This window comes from Rhopalosiphum padi, chromosome 1 (genome assembly GCF_020882245.1).
Source record: "Rhopalosiphum padi isolate XX-2018 chromosome 1, ASM2088224v1, whole genome shotgun sequence".
NCBI lineage: Eukaryota > Metazoa > Arthropoda > Insecta > Hemiptera > Aphididae > Rhopalosiphum > Rhopalosiphum padi.
Window position 1 is genome coordinate 27972160 of NC_083597.1, and position 19804 is coordinate 27991963.

The 19804-nt window shown below is 30.1% G+C and overlaps 1 protein-coding gene and 1 long non-coding RNA gene across 5 annotated transcripts in view; both read right to left on the reverse strand.

Annotated features, from left to right (window-relative positions):
• The window catches only part of LOC132921627 (uncharacterized), a 33676-nt gene extending 33275 nt beyond the window's left edge, over positions 1-401 (reverse strand). Inside the window, exon 1 of the long non-coding RNA XR_009660920.1 lies at positions 14-401. This is a non-coding gene — a long non-coding RNA (uncharacterized LOC132921627). The remainder of the gene's footprint in view (positions 1-13) is intronic.
• Positions 402-1932: 1531 nt separating this feature from the next.
• LOC132921594 (teneurin-m) overlaps positions 1933-19804 on the reverse strand; it is a 68816-nt gene continuing 50944 nt past the window's right edge. Inside the window, exons 5-32 of one of the 4 annotated variants that reach the window (XM_060984702.1) lie at positions 18911-19113; positions 17779-18705; positions 16472-16749; positions 15386-15602; positions 14801-14995; positions 14515-14724; positions 14022-14357; positions 13517-13724; positions 12824-12850; positions 11757-11973; positions 11502-11678; positions 10719-11380; positions 10409-10644; positions 9888-10331; positions 8334-8514; positions 7663-8246; positions 7337-7582; positions 7075-7243; positions 6815-6992; positions 6471-6753; positions 6237-6408; positions 5893-6150; positions 5588-5816; positions 5144-5463; positions 4738-5081; positions 4491-4651; positions 4142-4417; positions 1933-4046 (exon numbers count right to left, since the gene is read on the reverse strand). In XM_060984702.1, the coding sequence (XP_060840685.1) occupies positions 3591-4046; positions 4142-4417; positions 4491-4651; positions 4738-5081; positions 5144-5463; positions 5588-5816; positions 5893-6150; positions 6237-6408; positions 6471-6753; positions 6815-6992; positions 7075-7243; positions 7337-7582; positions 7663-8246; positions 8334-8514; positions 9888-10331; positions 10409-10644; positions 10719-11380; positions 11502-11678; positions 11757-11973; positions 12824-12850; positions 13517-13724; positions 14022-14357; positions 14515-14724; positions 14801-14995; positions 15386-15602; positions 16472-16749; positions 17779-18705; positions 18911-19113 (8194 nt within the window). In that variant the 3' untranslated portion in view covers positions 1933-3590. The remainder of the gene's footprint in view (positions 4047-4141; positions 4418-4490; positions 4652-4737; positions 5082-5143; positions 5464-5587; positions 5817-5892; positions 6151-6236; positions 6409-6470; positions 6754-6814; positions 6993-7074; positions 7244-7336; positions 7583-7662; positions 8247-8333; positions 8515-9887; positions 10332-10408; positions 10645-10718; positions 11381-11501; positions 11679-11756; positions 11974-12823; positions 12851-13516; positions 13725-14021; positions 14358-14514; positions 14725-14800; positions 14996-15385; positions 15603-16471; positions 16750-17778; positions 18706-18910; positions 19114-19804) is intronic. The other 3 variants (XM_060984711.1, XM_060984722.1, XM_060984731.1) reach the window with 3 other exon arrangements.

Here is a 19804-nt window from a genome sequence, read left to right on the forward strand (position 1 = left end):
AGTATATACTTACCTATATATTTCAATTAAGCTTTGACAAGAACTTTTGACTGCATTGTATAACTACACATGTTGGGAATCTTCATATTTCACGTGAATAGTATGACGTGCATACTTAACTGTATTATGTACAATTTTGTATTTACCGTACATAGTTTATGAACACGTATTGACATAATATTATCATAGGAACTATTAAAATGAAAAATTCTTCGTTGTTTATTTTTCTGTCCATGTGGAAATTGAAAACCGTTCAACATCACTTGTCACAGTTATTGTATTTTGAATGAATTATGACCAAGCGTGTGAACCATTAATGTTATTATGATTTCAAACTACACGTCGTGCTAACAGCGGCGTGCTAATTGATCGTTAATAATTATTTTGTAAATGTTATACAAACAAATTTACACCGACAAAAGAATTACAAATGCAATTATGTTTTACCAATAATAACAACAACTGTATTTATATATTATTTTCCCATATTTTCATAAAAATATTTTATGAACCGTAACGAATAGAACACAGGTAGGTACATGATACGACGGAACAAAGATAAATGTTATTATTATTATCTAATTATCATAAATATTATCCGAAGTTTCAATTAACTCTTTTTATAAATCATAAAAACGTAGTCTAACCTAAAAGTCAGCAATCTAAGTCTGGAAACTTTATAATTGAATAATTACAAACTTCATAAACTTTATATTTAATGACCACGTAAGTAACTTTAAATTTTATTATTAAATAGGTAGGTCGTAGGTACCTATGTATCTTAGTGTTATTAATTGATCATACGGGCATATAAAATAATTATCCTATTTTATATTTAGGTATTCAATTTAACATGCGTCTAAACTATAAACTAGTCATTTTCAGACTACATACGTATAGATAAATTTAAGACCCATAGAGAATTTAGGTAATCACTTTTCAAAACACATTTAGAAAATTAATCAAACTACTTTTAACTTCTTAATTTATCTTATTTAATAGTTATATTATTTAAATTGCATTATTAGATTTATAAGTATCATGTTTATATTAAGTATAATAATTTAATATTATAAGATTAGAAAAAATTAGTCTAACATTTTAACAGTCAAATTTAATAATAGATTATTGAAGGAAATAGCTCTTAAAAAATAACAAGTAAAAAAATAAAGATTTTTTTTCTCAATATATGAAAAAAATAACTTGCACATACAATATTACCTGTGATTTGAAATTAATCTCAAATAAAATTTATTCAAAGTAGTATATTATAACACATTTTGTTATAATATTTTAACATGGTAGACCATGAGTACATGGACCAACATGATTACATGATGAATATAATGTTAATTTTGAATAAAGATAAAAATTAATAAAATGTAGGTAATACTTTAAGTAGGTAGTCTAGAAAAAAAATAATTTTCTATTGTATAATTCCAATATTTATAACCATTATAATTTGTAGAATAAAGACATTCAAATGCATTATATGTAAAAAAATGATTTTAGAAAATGTATTTATTAAATTTTAGAGTATATACATAGTAAGGTATTGTTATTTTTATATTTGTTGAATTTAATATAAATCATATTATACATTAAAATTTCATTAAAGAATGCAGAGTACCCATAGATAATTTCCTTATTATTATATACCTATATGTATACAGACTAACTTAATATTAATGTATTTTTTGTTACCTAAATATTTCAACAAGTTTTATATTATGTAATGCATACTTACCTGTTTAAATAATTTATATTTTAATACCAACGTAACTTTAATATATTATGCAATACATTTATACAAATTCATTAATAAATTATTTTTTATTATCATTCTTTTTTTCTCTAATAGTAAATGCATTAAAAATTTAATAATATTTCTTTGTTTCAATTTCAATTGGTGTGGAAATAAAAAATCCATAATATAACTAATTCAATTTTTATTTCAATAATAAATATCATGTATTACTCCAAACTAATTCATGTATCGTCTTAAAGTATACATATTTATAAATATATATATATAATTTATGTACATAATAAGTCTGCATGAAAAAAAAAGTATATTTACAAGTCATCTATAGGCTAAGGCTAAGAAAGAACATGAAACATTTCCATGTTTAATCAAAGTCAGTTCTGTATAAAACACATAACTATTTCTACATGTATTTTGTATATATTACATGTTTTTCAGTTAATTAATATAAGGCCCTATAGTACTGTATAGTTATTAGTGTGATCATATTTTTTTTTTTTAATTGTAAAGCAAATTACACAAATTAAAAAAAAAAATATATTTATATAAATATAATATACCTATCTTAATAGTATTTTTTTCAGTTACTAAATTTAATCATTTGTTATATGCTGTTATTATAGAGTTAACCATGTAGGTTGCTATATATTATTATAATAAAGCCTAACGCACCATATACGAATAACTGTATAAACTACTTCTTTTTTTTTTAATTGTCATGCAAGCAATTAATTAACATAGTCTAATAATCATAATAGACATATGTTATTGATTATGGTAACATTACATTATCATTAAGTTATATAAATATCATTTAATTGTAATGTAATACGTAAAAATAATAAGAAAAACAAAAATAATAAACAATTGCACAAAAAAAAAAAAAAAAATTAACAATCTATATTTACAATTCAGTTGATTTTTATTTACAAAAAAGTTTCTGTTTGAATGGATATACAAATCATCTGTTTCAATGACGTGTGTAAATATAATTACATACACTTGTGAAAAAGAAAAGTTTTAACAAGATCACAATAGAACAAACTATTCCTGAATAACACAAATTATATTTCGTATTACATAATATTACGAAGGGTCAAAAAAAAAAAATAATAAAATAATGATTAATATGGATATTTATTCTCAGGTGAAATATGGTACCAATTTTTGGTTCCCTGAGTGTACCAATACAAAAATATATGTATTTTTCGTTATATATATTTTTTTAAATATATAAATCAAGACGTAAGAAGAACTATGAGTATTTAAAATTAAATTATTGTGTTATTTACTCGCTCAGATGACTAGATACTATTGATTATTATTATTTTTTTTTTTCAATTAAAAACTAATCACGGCCTGGAAGGTGTATATGATCAGACGTGTATCGAATGGACGGAAATTGAGCATTTGATAAAAATTAAAATACGTGAAAATGGATTAAAATCTTAAATTTTTTGACAAGGACGACGAATGGAATAATGATTTAAAAACAATACGCAAAATGTCTAAAATCGAAACGTCGTTGGCCTGGTAGGTAATTTACGAGACAGAGTGGTTATGGTCATGGAGTAGGGCGGAACGGATATTGAACATATTATTGATCGTAGACCGGTGAATAAGTTAAGCGAGTAATAAATAAATAAATTAATAATAATAATAGTAGATAATAATAGTAATAATAATAATAATAATAATAATAACATGTTGAAGTATATATTATAAATATAATAATAATAATAATAATAATAATAATGATAATCGTAAATAAATAATAAGTAAACGTTGGCACTATACATCCGATTGGGCCCTAGTTAAGTACCGTTCATTCGTCCTTGGTGGTCTTTTTATAATGCGTTCGTCTGTTTCTTTTCTTCCGGTTTGGCGTTTTCTGGAACCTTATGTTTCCGGGGTCGTCGGCTAGCTGCGGTCTGTGGCCACTGACGTCGTGTATGACCTGTCCCTCGTAACCGTCCACTCGGCCGCGATTCACCAGCTCCTCTCGCTCTTCGGTATTCCACTCTGCCCTGGCACCCCTCGACCCGGCTGCCACCAGCGAACGCTCAGACTCCCATGCGCGCTCCACCGCTCGCTTGTGCGCATGCTTCAGCAACCGGTGACGCTCCTGTTGCGGGTCTGTACCGTACCGAATCGATATCAGTGCCTCGGCACTCAGGAGCCTCAGCTCCTTACCGTCTGCTGTCTCGTGGGTGGTCACGTTGAACATGCCACCCAGTCGTTTCAACTCTTCCATGTCATCGCTCTGCTTCAACGCGTTGTCCTGTAAAAATACACATTTTCCATTATCGTCTCGGGTCTAACTGTTTTCGTTGATGTTATCATATGATACTACTTTGAACGATCGAAAAACTGTACCTTGACAAAATAGAATAGATCCTTGTCGTGTTGTTCAAAATGCAAGTCCAAGAAATACGACCCGTTGAACACGGACATGACAACATCTTGTACGACGCTGTTATCACCGTCCACCACGGATATCAACGCAAGACCTTCATTGCTACGCGATACCAGCACACCTTCACCGAATATGGATCTCTGGAATGCCACTCTCGGCAACAGGTTTCTCGTCTGTGTTTCCATCTTCAATAGTGGCTCAGGAATGAATCCAAATTCACCAAATAATGACATTTCCTTCAGGAGAAGAAAATAATAGAAACGTTAGTTACCATCGTGTTTATAACATTCATAGCTATTTTTCAAATACCTTTTCTACAATACACTGAAGTCCAGACACGACATTAAATTGAGGCGTAAGTTGCGGGGAAGACACCTTTGCGCTTGGCTGATGTAGTTGAGTTCTCGTGTAAGACGATCCGATCATGTTTCCAATATCATAACCGTAAAGTTTCAACCAACTATTCAAGTCTATAAAACACAGTAAATTAATAATATAATACAGCACGTATTTATTGCTGTTTCATAAAATATTTGTAAATAGTTTTATTTCGTACCTGTCATGTAATTAATATTTTGTGCTCTACTCGAACTGATTGGGTCATTATTTTGGAATCTATAGATAAATATGTCCGTGGGATAGCTAAGTCTTGACGATAATCGTTCCCAGTCAGGAGTGATCCATTGACCAATAGAAGGTTCATACCACTTTTTATCAAGATAAATAAGTCTAGTATGCGGATCCAAAATTCCGCCGTGGAAGTCGATTGGAATGTATAAGTCTGGATTGCTATCTTTTCTTAACGCACCAAATGGAGTTCTTGTAATTTCTTTAATTATGTTTCCAGCAACATCGAAAACAGCCAATGGTGATCCGTTTTGATCAGTAGCAACAAAGAACCTAACATAAACACAAATAAATTAATTACAATATGCAATATTATTTTATTTTATGTAACTTACCTTTGTTCAGGTGAATCAATTGCAATCAAAGTGTTACGATCATCGTACAGGTAATGGAAAGTTCTTCCTGTACTTGGGTAGTGTATAGCCATTACTAAATTAGGCCGCTGAGGATCAGTATAAAGGAATTGAGTTACGTTTTCACCTGCGTTTCTGATACCTAACAAGCGATTTTTGTGATCATAATAATAAGAAACACTAAAACGGTCACTTTCGGTAGCATCACTGAGTAATCCCATATCGTTATAGTTAAAGTGTGTTTCTCCTCGTTTAGATACAAAACCTCGTGTATCATAACTTAATAGTTGAACGTCAGCTACCTACAAATTAACGTTTTTTTTTTTTTTTAGTTAATAAGTATATTACATATTTTTATCGTTCTAATACATATATCTATGAATTTTAAATAATAGTAATAAATTAGAAATCTAGACCCTTTCTCACCTGAACCACTCTATCACCGACATCGTAACCATATGTCAATTTTTGACCATAATCCATGACGCCAATAACGTTGCCATTTTCATCGTAGATATACTTCCAGTCGCTACTACCAGCCACTTCAAACAAATGACCATCGGCACTATAAGTCATTGTATTTTGGATTTTTGTTCTGCCCAGAGTTATCTTTTGAGATGAAATTTTATTTCTGACATCATATTCTAATTCCATTCTATATATAAAAAAAAAAAATCAACAATTAATTATTTACATTGAATGCTCACCAAAATATTTACACAAAATCTTACCTATACACATCCATAGACTTTATGTTAGTCATTATAGATTTCAGACGACCGTGATTGTCATACTCAGATATAGAGAAAAATTGTTTAGCAGTATCATGTATGACAGTCTTATTAAAAGTATTTTTGTAAATTCTTAAGTCACTTATGCTTTCTAGTGTCCCAATATTTTGATTATATTTCAGTTTTAATTGTGAGAGTTCTTTGTTACCGATAGTGACATCAATGGAAGTTACTCGTGCATTACCATCTACTTGGTATCTAAAAAATAATAATTATAAAATTAAATAATGAGGAAAATAGTAATTGTGTAGTTATACATATTAGGCATCATGTATTTAACTTACTTCAAATGCGTATTATGTAATCCACATTTTGCACTGAACAAATAACGTTCGTCTTTAATCATGCCCAGATGATAACGAATTTCGTGTTTTAACTCAAAACCAGGTTCAACAACATTTATATTTTTTACCAAATTTGTATTAGCTTGATAAGTATAATGTATAGATAACATACCTTAAAAAATATATTATTATTAAAATGTGTGATTAACTCAAAAAATTAATAGTTATACGTACCAGCTAATATTATTTCAATGTTTCCATGTTGGTCATATAAGTAAGATACACGGCCAGATTGATGTGGATAAATTTTGGCCAAAATATTTGTGTTGTCATCGTATCTTAATTCATATGGATGTGGGCTTACTGGTGAATGATATTGATACTTATAGAAACCTAATGAGGTTTGTATTGAAAACGCGTGTATGTGTCCTCTGGGAGTTGTTAGTGACTGAAGAGCACCAGATTCGTCGTATTGTAATAGGTAATCACTACCTCTTGGGGTAGTCACTTTCAATGGCTGTAAAATAAATGTTTATTAAATATTTTTAACGTAAGTTTATTAAAATTTACAAACTTACCAAGCTACTAAACATATCTTTGAAAACGTAAAGCGTAGATTTGCCATCTGCATAACGAATTTCAGCTAATCGACCAGCCCTATCATAGCCGTACATTTCTTTAAGGTCACCCCAACGCCATACACTAAGTCGACTAAAACGATCATATGTCAACTCCACTTCTGAATATATTTTGTTCCTATTAAAAAAGTAAATAGATACAGTTTAATGAAGTTAAATAATATATGAATAATACATAAAATAATTTGATATTAATTTACCTAGGTCCCCATCTAAACGGTCTTCCAGCGATATCGTAGGTTATATTTAATAATTCAATGTGTTCGTCAATAAATGCTGCCACGGTCCCGCTATCTCTGTCAAACTCGAAAGATACGATGTTTTCACCGTTTATTCGTAATTTTTTACCAACTTGGGCAACAGATTTAGCTGTAAATTAAATGTTTTAATTTTAAAATTATATTATATATAATATATTGATATATATAATAATATTATTTATTCTTATATAGATATTATTACCTTCACCAGGTTTCAATTTGCCTCCCGATTGTCCTCTTAGATAGTATCTCCATTCAAACCTATTTGCCAATTCAGATCCTATTTCGGTTTTTAATTTTCCCGGTACGGGGTAACTTTCTACTAATACTGAGTTAGCTTCCATCAGTACTGCATAAGGAACTGACTCAATTGTCACTCGGTTTCCCCAAGATGTTTCCGATACAATATCACCTTCACTGGTTATTGAAGTATGTTCCTCTGAACCACCTAATAAGAAAACCAATAGTATAAGTATTTACATAATTTATTTAAATTATAATAGATCAAATTTAAAATGAAAAATATACCTAATTTTGTTTCTACAGACGTTCCCTTGATTAACATTGTTGTTGGTTGACTATCATCGTTATATACCATTACAGTTGCTCCTTTTACGCTCAAGTCAAATGCCAATCTAATGAGTTTTCCAGTAGGCGTAACAGCGCCAATTAATCGTCCGAAATCATCGTAAGTGTACACATAACCTCTACCAGCTGAATCTAACTTTGATCGTAATAAGCCAGACGCCCCGTAATAATCAAAAGTTATATTATAATTATCTGGAGTGTTAACCTCCGTTAATAGTTTCATACGAGACATGCGTAATCTACATTTCTGACCCTTAGTATTTTCGATTGAATTGACTTGCTGTGCATGATCTCTTAATAAGAACACTTTATTTCCAGCTGCATCGGTAACAGAACTTAGTTTTCCACTACTGGTGAACTGATTGTAAGTGAATTGATAACTAGTCTCTCCAGTTAGAATATTACGAGTTGTGATATGTTGGCCAAAACGGTTGAAAACATAAAGTTCTTGAGTGGTCGGTGAGTAAACTTCATATTCACGTGTAGCTGTAGCTTCAGGGGACCTCGACATAATAGATCTTATTCTGAAATATTTATTAGATTTTATAAATAAATAATAAATAATAAAAATACAGCTAAAATGCTAAAATACATATATTTTTGAAACATACCTATAATTTGCTTGATCTGCGACATGAACTACACCATCGGGAGATATAGTGATTGACGAAATTGTATTAAACTTAGCCGTTGCTGCTAAATAATGATCTTCTTCATAACAGTCACACCCACGGTCCAAACAATTACATTTTGACTCTGTACCAGCAAAACGAGAAATCTTACCTTCAGTGCCTAAAATATAAAAATTATTAAAATTTAAGTCCAAGGTATTATTTAAGTTTGTTATTTAGGTAATATGATTTATGGTTAAATTCAAAATAAATGAATAAAAAAAATATTACATAAGCACTTCAAATTTTAAACTTTGAAAACTATAATAATATAATATTTCAAATAATTATAAGTAATAATATATATAGTAATATATTAAATTAGTCTAAATTATATTAAAAATAAATAAATATGAACATAAAATATGTGTAATATGCATTCATAGTTATATAACCCTCATTGTGTAATAGATTTAAAAAATAATTTTCTGAATTGAATCATGTTTAATGTACCTAAATCATGCACATCCTAAATAGATTAGAAAATGACCTTCTACTCTTTCGAAGGTATGTAACTATAATATTTAAACAAAATTAATAAATGATCTACGTTCTGTTTTAGATTCTGAGCAAGTCAATGAGTTGGTTTTAAAATAATGTAAATTTTTTTATGTATCTGAAAATACTTTTAGAGCAGAAAAAATGCTTCTATCTTTAAAATTGAAAATTTATGCAATTTCAATCAATACATTTTATGAAATGTTATTTTTTTTTTTAATCCATGTAGTTTTATAACAAACTATTTACCATATAAATTTGAAACATTTCACTATTACTCATAATTTTATAAATTATCATTTTTTATGCAATTTTCAATTTATAATATTAAATTATTTATATCATGTATTGATTTACACCGTTCTACGGTACGTTGGTAATGACTCATGAGTTCATAATTATAATAATAACAAAAAGTATTATTATGTAAAATAATAGAAATATAAAATTAAATTAAAAAAATATTTTGTGCTGCCCGCAGCATAGTATTCTATTAAATATTTTTGGCTCTATTGATTATTATTTTTGAAATGCCTGTATTACAGTGACTTACTGAAAAACGAAGTTAATAAGATACCTAGGTACTATAAAATAAAATTACTACTCAGAATTATCATTTAACGTCCTTTTGAAAGAAATAATTTTCACTATAATATATATCAGGGGCGGCCAATCGGTCGATCGCAAACAATTTTAAAGTCAATCATGTTAAAATTTATTTTAGTAATTAGTAATTAGATTAGAACACTTGTTGTATGTTTATATACATTTTATGCAGGTATCTTTCTTAATAATTATAGTTATTCAATAATAAGAAACATTTTTATGGAAGTCGATCCTCAAAGGTGAAATATATTTTTAGTAGATCACGACCAAAAAGTTTGGTCACCCCTGGTAATCGGTTTTATACGACTAAAGAAATAAAAATAAATCATTCGTTTTATAAATCAAAATACATGTATTAAACTAATATTTTTAACAAATACCGAAACTTACTTATAACTCTAATCCTATTTGTTCTCTGTGAATCCGATTCAGCGACATACATATTTCCATTAGGTGCAAATGCAATACTCTGAGGCATAACTAACGCAGTTTGTATAGCTAGTTCTTGGTCTGTATTTAAACCAATACGTCCAACGGGTGGACAGTGCATTGGACGGCCGGCAATAACTTTTAATCGGTTGTCTGTGGTCAATTTCAGTACCATATGGTCATCGATAATGTGTAAAGTGTTATCCAAGGGGTTGATACTAAGATCAGTTGGCCACCTTAGATGCACTTCGCCCGTATTTAAAGTCCCTTCACATGGTATAGGTTTCCAGTGTGATTTATGCATATGGTTACCAATCAAAGTAGATACTAAACCATCTTTGTCCACCATTCGAATGTTTGTTCCATCGGCAAAGTATAAAATATTATCTGAAGATATAGCAACACCTAAAATAAAAAAAAATTATATTTTTATACATTACTTTTATTTAATATTAAAACTATTGATTGGTATATATATATACCTTTAGGGTAGGCTAGTTTCGCATCTCTAGCTAATGCACCATCTCCACAATGTGCTTCATCTCCCGGTAGACAACGTTCACCCGAACCAACTGCTGGTTCCCAATTATGATCAGGGTCAGAAAAGTTATTTGGGTTTTTAACTTTTAGAATTTGATGACTCTCCGGATCAGAAATAAACAATGATCCATCTAAAGGACTAACAGCGATATGATACCGATATGACACCCTTGTAACACTATGAAATACAATAATATAAAATTAATATTTTGTTTTACTACAACTAAAATTAATAATAAATTGTATTCTCACTTTAATCTGACAACGGTTTTAACTGTACCGTCTGTCATGATACGTCGAATCAGATTAAAATCACCAACATATATCGAGCCATCAGGGGCAGAAGCTAATGCGACTGGAGCCAAAAGTCTCTGTTTTAATCCATTATCACCATCACAATCTACACAATCTAATGGTCTTTGATGTCCATCACCCATAGTAGTCAGTATAATTCTAGGCTTTTGTTTCAAATAAATATTCGACCCATCACCCTTTTGCAGTATCCCTTCATGAAAATTGTAGCGATGGTGAATATCTAGATTCCAAGAGCCTACTTCTGAAATACTCATATCATTTCCACTTAGTTTGGTTGTCTGAACATCCCACACAATATTACGGCAATCGGTATACTCATATCCGACCTTAACCAAGGCTGTTGTAACTCCATATACGTTTTGGCGATAAACATTAAGTCTATTCCAAGCGTATGTATATTTTATAACAGGATCAGCCTCGAATATTTTTTCAAAAAGTATTCCTTCAATGGTTATTCTTAAGTGAATCAATTTCAAAGTTGGCGGAATTGTCTCGGGTGTAAGTTGTAATTGTATTGTAGATAAATATCCAGCTGATCTAGAGCTATGATAAACCAAATTTAATCCTGTTCCTGGAATCTGGAAGGTTTCTTGGACAACCTAATTTAAATTATATATTTATATATTTTAGTTAAAATATTAATGTATATTATAGTACATTTAAATATAAAAGTTGAAAAATGCATACTATTAAATAAATAATACAAAATAAACTATTAACCTGTGATTCCGCTAAAACTGCACTTTTATCGGACCAAGATCCTTGAAAACCATGTTTCCAAGACGCTAATACGACGGGTTTCATAAGATCATAATCATGAGCTTTACAAGCTTGTCCGCTAAGTTGAATACCTTTATCATCAGTCAATGACATCACTATTGTCTCAATAATAACGATCTACCAATTTATAATTTAAACGCAAAAATTAGTTTAATTATATAATTTTAAATTTCCAATCGTCCAAATAAACATTACCTCATTCCAAGGTACGTTTACAATTTGAGTTTGTGCTTTAAATGGACTTCTACCAAACTGCAAAGTTACAGCTCCTCCTCCATTTACTAATAAATCAAACCAACCATCTTCACGAGTTAATGTGAATCCTTCGGGTGCAATGTTCGTGCTAACCCGAACACCCATTAATCCCATTCCAGTTGACGTAACAACTCGACCACGAATAACAGCTGATCGGCTAAATAAAATAAATATTTTGTTTAATTCTAATGTTTTCTTGAGTTTGAATTAAAAACCAAAAAAATCTAATTTACTGTATTTAACGTGCTATGCATAAAAATGTTAAACCAATAATAATAAAAAAAAAATAAAACAATATTCAACTAAGTAAAAGGAAATTATTTAGGGATGTTATTACGTCAATTTTTTATTTTTAAACTGTAAAACAATTTTAATTTAATTTATTTATTTTATATATTCTCCCCCAGCGAGTGTATGTATTTTTGAATTTGATTAGGTACACAAAATTACATTGTTAAAATACATTTCACTTGAATGATTATTTATAAACCATACGACAAAGCATCAAGTGATAGAATTTGTGTTACGTATCTAATTATTTCCAGTTAACGGAACCAAACACAAACGTCACAATTTATTAAAACAACACAAACATATACAACTACAAATGAAGAATAAAGCTTTGACGAGTACACAATACAAAGGGTTTTTTGGATAAAAGCGTATAGGTCATGCAAGCGAAAGCTCATTTTATTCCTAATCAAATGGTGAAATATATTTAATTAAACATATCGTATAGTAATGATGAAAGGTCTATCAATATTTTATTACTAATACGCATTGAAAGTTAATTCATTCGAAAATTAATGTGAATTTTATTTTATAATTTTTTTATTTTTTATTAAAATATAATTGTGTGAAAAATGCTAATTTTTGCTAAGCGAAATATATAGGAGAAGACGTAAGAGAATAAAAAACACCCGTAAAAAAATAAAAGGAGTTAAATTTCCCTTCAAAAATAATACAAAAACAAAATCCATTCTGGGCAAACTATGGCCATTTCTTACCTCGTGTTGAAGTGACTCCAGAAAATGCTGGAAACAAGATAATATTCGAAAGAAAGCGTTAGGCTTTAGTTAAGTAATAAAAAAAAAAGTATATAGATATTTTTATTTAATTGTTTTTTTTTACGCAATTGTTAATGAAAAATATGAATCCCTATTAGTACACATTAAGCATAGGTACACATTAAGCTGCTTGGTAGTTATTAATTGTAATGTTAAATGCAAGCACTACCTTTCAACATTTGCATATTATAAAAATTGAATGAAAAAAAAAAATGGGTAAATAGATAACATTTTTAAATTTATTTAATCTGATATTGTTTATATGCATATGTCAAGAAGTGATGCTAACGACATTTAATCAATGGAGATTGGAAAATTGAGGAAAGGATATTTTCACATGGGCACAACGCAGTTTCAATAGAAAGATTCAAGACAGAAAACATTGAAGGTAACACCATACACAATAAACACAGTCACTTAAGAATTTCAACTTATATAATACATCGATATGTGTTTATCATTTTCTGGCTTTCCGATGTTCTCTCAATAATGCAATATTATAACATTTTGGAGAACTACGGAATTTCTAGTCATTTACTAGTCCTATTCGTTCCCCGAGTACAACAAAGTATGAGTTATAGTCATTACAAAAAATAAAAAATAAAAAATAATAATAATACACTTAAAAATTACCTTTCATTGAATGTATCAGGTCTAACATAATTTTGTAGACTGCCTTCTTCGATTAAAAACTTTGTTCGTTCAAAAAATGATGCAGTTATTGCCGGAGGCTGTTTCCGCAACAGTATGTCAATGGGCTTTGGCGATGACACGCAGTGCTGACTACTACGACACAAATGGTTTAAACAACATTCTGGATCTTCGCAATCCATAAGACCATCTGCACAAACACAATATTATTATTAGTTATATATTTTACATAAAAATACAACATTTGGATACATTTTGACATTGTCCATAATAAAGTTGTCCCACTCCCTAATTAATATTTTACATGATCATGGGTTCAAAAATATAAGACATTTTTGGAGGTTTAAATTAATTTAAGTCCAATTGTTGTATGCCTATACCTATCTCGGTGGGATAATATTGTGAGGCTAATTACATATTTACACATTTTACGAGTATTTTATATGGATCCTTAAGGTTTTACTCTCTTACTGTTTTTTATAATCACCTTTGTCATTATCAATATTATCGTTACATTCCCGTTCTAATTGAGTATTGCAATCTAGGCCATCCCATCCATCGGTACATTTACACTGCCATACGTTATCACCGTTTACCCGACACTGCCCGTGTCCAGAACAACTGTTTGGACATCCTTCGAGCGTACAATGCTTTCCATTCCAACCAGTGACACACAAACAAGTGCCATTTTTGCACTGTCCGTGTTCATTGCATCGGCTATCGCATAGTTTTGAATTACAATATTGGCCAGACCAACCAGAGTGGCAGGCACAAGTGTCACCTACACAATGACCATGTGTGCCACAGTCCAAGTCACACAGTTCTAAAAAATAATATATTTTCCACATTAAAAATTAAAATAATCATCGGACGAAAAATGTATTAATAAAAAATCCATGATGCGTTTATAATTACTTAAACATTTTTTTTTTTTCATGCTTTATTTGCGTGAAACTTAGAATGAAGAAAATATATTTTACCTTTGGAACAATCTTCGCCAGACCACATGGGTTCACACTGACATGTCTGTGCTTCCAAATCAAATGTCCCGTGTCCCGAACAATCGGGTAAACATTGTAGGGCATCTTTATCCATTTCGTCACAGTTGACGCCTTTCCAACCTTTTTTGCAAATACAAGTTCCTTCAACGCATACCCCGTGGCCACTACAATTTGGATTTGGGCAGTCCACTATATACAGTTAAATGAAATAATTATAAATTACTATGCTTTGAATTTGTTGATAGTTGATTTTTCAAAACATTACCTTCAGAACAAAATTTCCCTTTGAAACCAAGTGCACAAATACATTTACCATTTGTGCAGTAACCATGGCCATTACAATCCGGTACTTCACATTCGTCGTGCCTTAGATTACACTCTTTGCCTTTCCATCCAGGGTTGCACTGACATTCGCCATTGATATACTCGCCTCTTTGGCTACATAATACTGGGCACACGCCTTTAATGGAAAAATAAAAATTACTATTTGAACATTCCATTGCGAACAGCTTGTTATAAAATTGTAGCAATACAAATGTTTACATGCTTTAAAAGCACACCTCAAATATTATGCGTTGAAATAAAAATATATTAGTAACATATGGTACTAGATATTATCATCATTCTTAACACGAAAATCGATTATTTTCAAACAATAATGTTATGCATAGTGAAAAAATAATAATGATAAAGCAATATAATATGAAACATATATGTTAAAAAATTGTTAGTAAACAATTTTAAATAAAACGTGAATGAATCTAAAAATGGCCGAAGTGTTTGAATTCAGAGATACGCCTGTAGAAAAAAAAAAATAATAAAAATCAGAGTATAGTGTTAGTCTACTTACTGTCACTGCAGTCGTCTCCGCTAAATCCAGGGTTACACTGACAATGGCCTACCATGCATTCCCCTTTACCACTACATCCATTAGGACAGCTCAAAGTCATATCTTGCGATACTGATGCCGAAAACGTCACCGTAGTTAAATCTCCATCGTCATTATACATCGATACAAACCAGTGGCCTGGCTCCAGATAATGTGTAACTTCCTTTTTAATAATTGACTGTAAAATCAATACCATTATTTATATTAATATATGTATTTAATCAATTAATATTGTACTAAAATATAATCAACAGACATTTTAATTGGTCCCTCAAAATAATATTTTAAACATTTGACCTTATTTCCAATAATATTATCAAAGTAAAATTAAATTATGCTATGGTATTTATCTAATTATGTAATTATTAATATGTACTCTACAAAGATAACTCGATTACCAACCAAATGCCAATAATTGTAATTTTTACATTGAATCGTCATGTTTATTTATAATGATGGAAATCACTAATCATTGTCAATTAATGATTTTACGTGACATTAAATTTGATACACAAGTATACTTGTTTTAAAAAAATAAATGATACTACAATAAATTAAAACAAAATACATTTTGTAATAAAATAAATATATATTTTATTTTAAAAGTTTATTTAAAAACTTATTACATTACGAGTATACCTATTAATTAATGTTATTTAAATCTTAACTAAAAAAATGCAAGGTGTTATTTTATTAAACATTATACTTTTACAATAATATTAATTACTAACATTATAATTTATTTCAACGAAATGTATACAAATATATTTTTTATTTATTTATTTTTTTTTTTTTTTGAGGTATTTTATATTTGTAAAAAGTTGCCAAATTGTTTTTGAATTTTTATTTTAAATTTATTATTGTATAAAGAGCAATGTATAATCCAATTGTTTTTATTATAGTTTTAATATTGAAAATTTTTATTCCAATTAACTTGTGTAATAAATAATAGTATTATTATACATACATATAGTATATTGTTACTAAGTTACTAAATTACTAAAACTGGCAAACGGAAAGACGTATTAAAATGTTAGAAAAACTTACGTGTGTAGACCGGGTCTGTCGTGATTGAAAGCCATTGAGCAACTCCAATATCTCGTATTGGGTGTGCGTGGGCAGTGCGTTCCTTCGCCCGTACACGGCAATGCTGGCGCCTCTCGGAAAGTCATAGTTAAACCGAACGTAGGCAGCCCGCGGATGATAAAACTGGACATTCCAGTAGCCGAACGCCGGTATTTCTCCATCAATTTTATCGCCTAGTGTTATCTGCGCAAAAGTAGTACCGTCGGGTGGTGCAGTCCTTACTGGGAATAGCTTTGACCCTATACGTCAAACGAAATAATAAGTAAAAATCCACTAATGGTTATTCACATTAAACATTGCAATATGCTACCAGGTCAATAATTTTATATGCAACTACAATTTATCAAACTATGAAAAAATAAATAGTTTTATTTTATTTTTTTTTATCAAATGAAAAACGTAATTAAATCCTACAGAATAAAATATAAGTTAATTATTATATTTTTTTTTCTTGTACCAGAGGATTTATGAATAAATTAATAAATAAATATGTGAAACGTTTTTTATAATATTGACCAATAAACGACCAAGTTAACAAAGTAATTTTGTAGCACATTGCAACATCAATAAATTGCCTACCAGTATAACTACGTGCGTTTAATTTTAATTGTATTTCCTTATGGAAATTATTTAAACCTACTTCATATTCAATTTACACAAATTATCAAATATTTATTAAAAATAAAATGTCATTATTCGTTTAAATTATTTGTTTATTGATAAATCGAATACATTTATTATAGTTAGTTTAAATTGTAAGTTAATATGTTTATGGAGTATACGAGTATAATGGGAACTATTAAAGTTTATCGTGCAAATTATACTCATGATATTATTAAACTCAGAAAAATATTTATACAACAGCAAATAATATGTAAACTACAGTTTTCGTATTTCTACGAAACACAATAATGATTATTGCTGTTGGTAAATACGTAAGACAACAATAACCAATTATATTAATACTATAAATAAAATCAACTAAACTACTAAAAAATTAAAGAAGTTGTAAGCACCACTACCAAAACCAACTACAGAATCCAATACAACGCAAATAAAATATTTAATATACTATATTTTCAATCACCGTGTACTAATCAAATTACTAAATTATTAAAAAATATATTTAAGAAAAAACCTGCAAATTCATTAGAGGTATTAAACTTCAAATTGTATGAAGTTACTTTTAGGTCCGGCTTAAGTTGTTGGTGGTCGTCGCCATTATTTTCGTCGCTTTATTATTTTTAAATGAGAGATTGGCGACTTACCTGTGTCACAAAACAGCAAAACGGGAGGAGGACACGAAACTGCGTCCACAGTTCGTTCGGGATATTCGGTCGTGGAAAACTCAGTCGTCCAAATCGTATCGGACGTCATGTTATCGAACTGCGATAATGTCGAAGGGTTTGTAGGTATGATATTAGTCGTGGTCATTCGATCGCCGTCGTCGTCGTCCTGATCGAGACACGGACAAAAACAATCGCACTCTGCGCCGGACGATTGCAACGGTGGCATAGAGTTCAGCGGATTTGCGACGGGAGCGACGGGAGCGACTCTTACGGGTTCAACAACCTGGTCGGCTCTTGGCAATGACAGGGACAAGGCGTACATCGGACTTCCAGCTGAACCGTCGTCAGACGCTATCGTCAAATTTACCCGGATACGGTGTTCGGGATCTAACGGCACGATGTCCACGTTCCCATTCATGATGTTATCGTCTTCGTCGTCATTGGAATCCTTCCGATACACAATCATGTCAGACGCCTGTCGTTTTCGATTTCTACGCGTCAATGGTGACTGTTTGGACGACGAAGACTTTACTTCCACCACGGCGTCGTACATTTGTCGGGGTAAAGCTCTGTTAGTACGTGCATAAAGCGTGCGAGAGAATAAACTATTTTTTACCGTGTTATCATGCTGCACTACCGTACCATCACCGTTAGCTCCAACGTCATTATCACCGCCGTCAAGCAAGTCCAATGGTCGGTGATTTTGACGTTGTCGTTCCAAACTACGTTTACTACGTGCTCGGGTTTCTGGGTCTCGGGGACGCCACCTACCTGTGTTTTCCGAAGTTGATTTCGAGTGGTTCAGCGATTTCGGCATGGCCAGTGAGTCGCCATTTCCACCGTTCTCGTCGACCAGCACCGAACACGATGCCGGACCTTGGTACGATAACCGCAAGAGATTGGATGCTGTAAATCAAATGAATAATTTTCATATTATTTATTTAGGTAATGCTATTATATTTTGATTGAAATTTAAAAAAATATTTTAATTAAATAAATAAAATGCATTTTTTCGTTTTTTTTTTTAAATAAATTATTATTAATGTATTTGTTGTTTTTTTAATTAATTAATATTTAATACGGTAAAAATAAACGTATTTTGTAAACTTACACGTGATATAAGTTAACGCAACAGCCATCAGTAAACACACAATTATTAATACAATTGACGAGCACTTCCATGAACACCGGGAAGCGAAACCTTTTTGGAACTGGAATCGAGACGCGGATGAAAAATGATGAGAAGACGTTGGTCGTCTCAGGTTGTTCCTGACTGGTAGTACCGGCATGCCTACACCGTAACCTAAAGAGCACCTGTAATCACACCATATTTTTAAATAAAATACTAGAATAATTCTTAATTGAGCAGAAAATAATACGATTTAAATTAAAAATATCTATTTATTTTATTAATATATTCGAAAGTACGTAAATATAAATTATACCTATATGTAATATATAAATATAAAATTTTAATAATATAATCAATATAATCAATATGTGATCTGCAGTGGGATGTAAAATATATTATTAAATTTCAAAAGCTCAGTTTGACATCACATTATGTAATTAATACGTGTTATAATAAAATGTAATAAAAAATGTTTTCAATTATTATTCATTTTTTATCACTTTTAATTGGTAAGTTTTTTTTTTATTATTATTGTTATAATATCTCATTATATTATCTAACATGTATTACTTTATTATTATTCATTTTTTTTAAGTCGAAGTATTGAATAATATGTATTATACTCGAAAAAAAATATAAAAAATAAAAAATACACCACTCGATGCATGGACATCACTCAACAAATTCCTATTCGAGCGCAGTAAAAAAATGTCTAATACTGATGCAATAAATACTGTCCTATACTATTATATTGATTATTATGTTGATGATGAAACGGAGCCTATAGTAAATACAAGTATTATAGTTCTTCTACCCGGTACTCAGTAGCTACTGGTATCCCAATTCAATGCTGAATTATTCACCAGAAATATC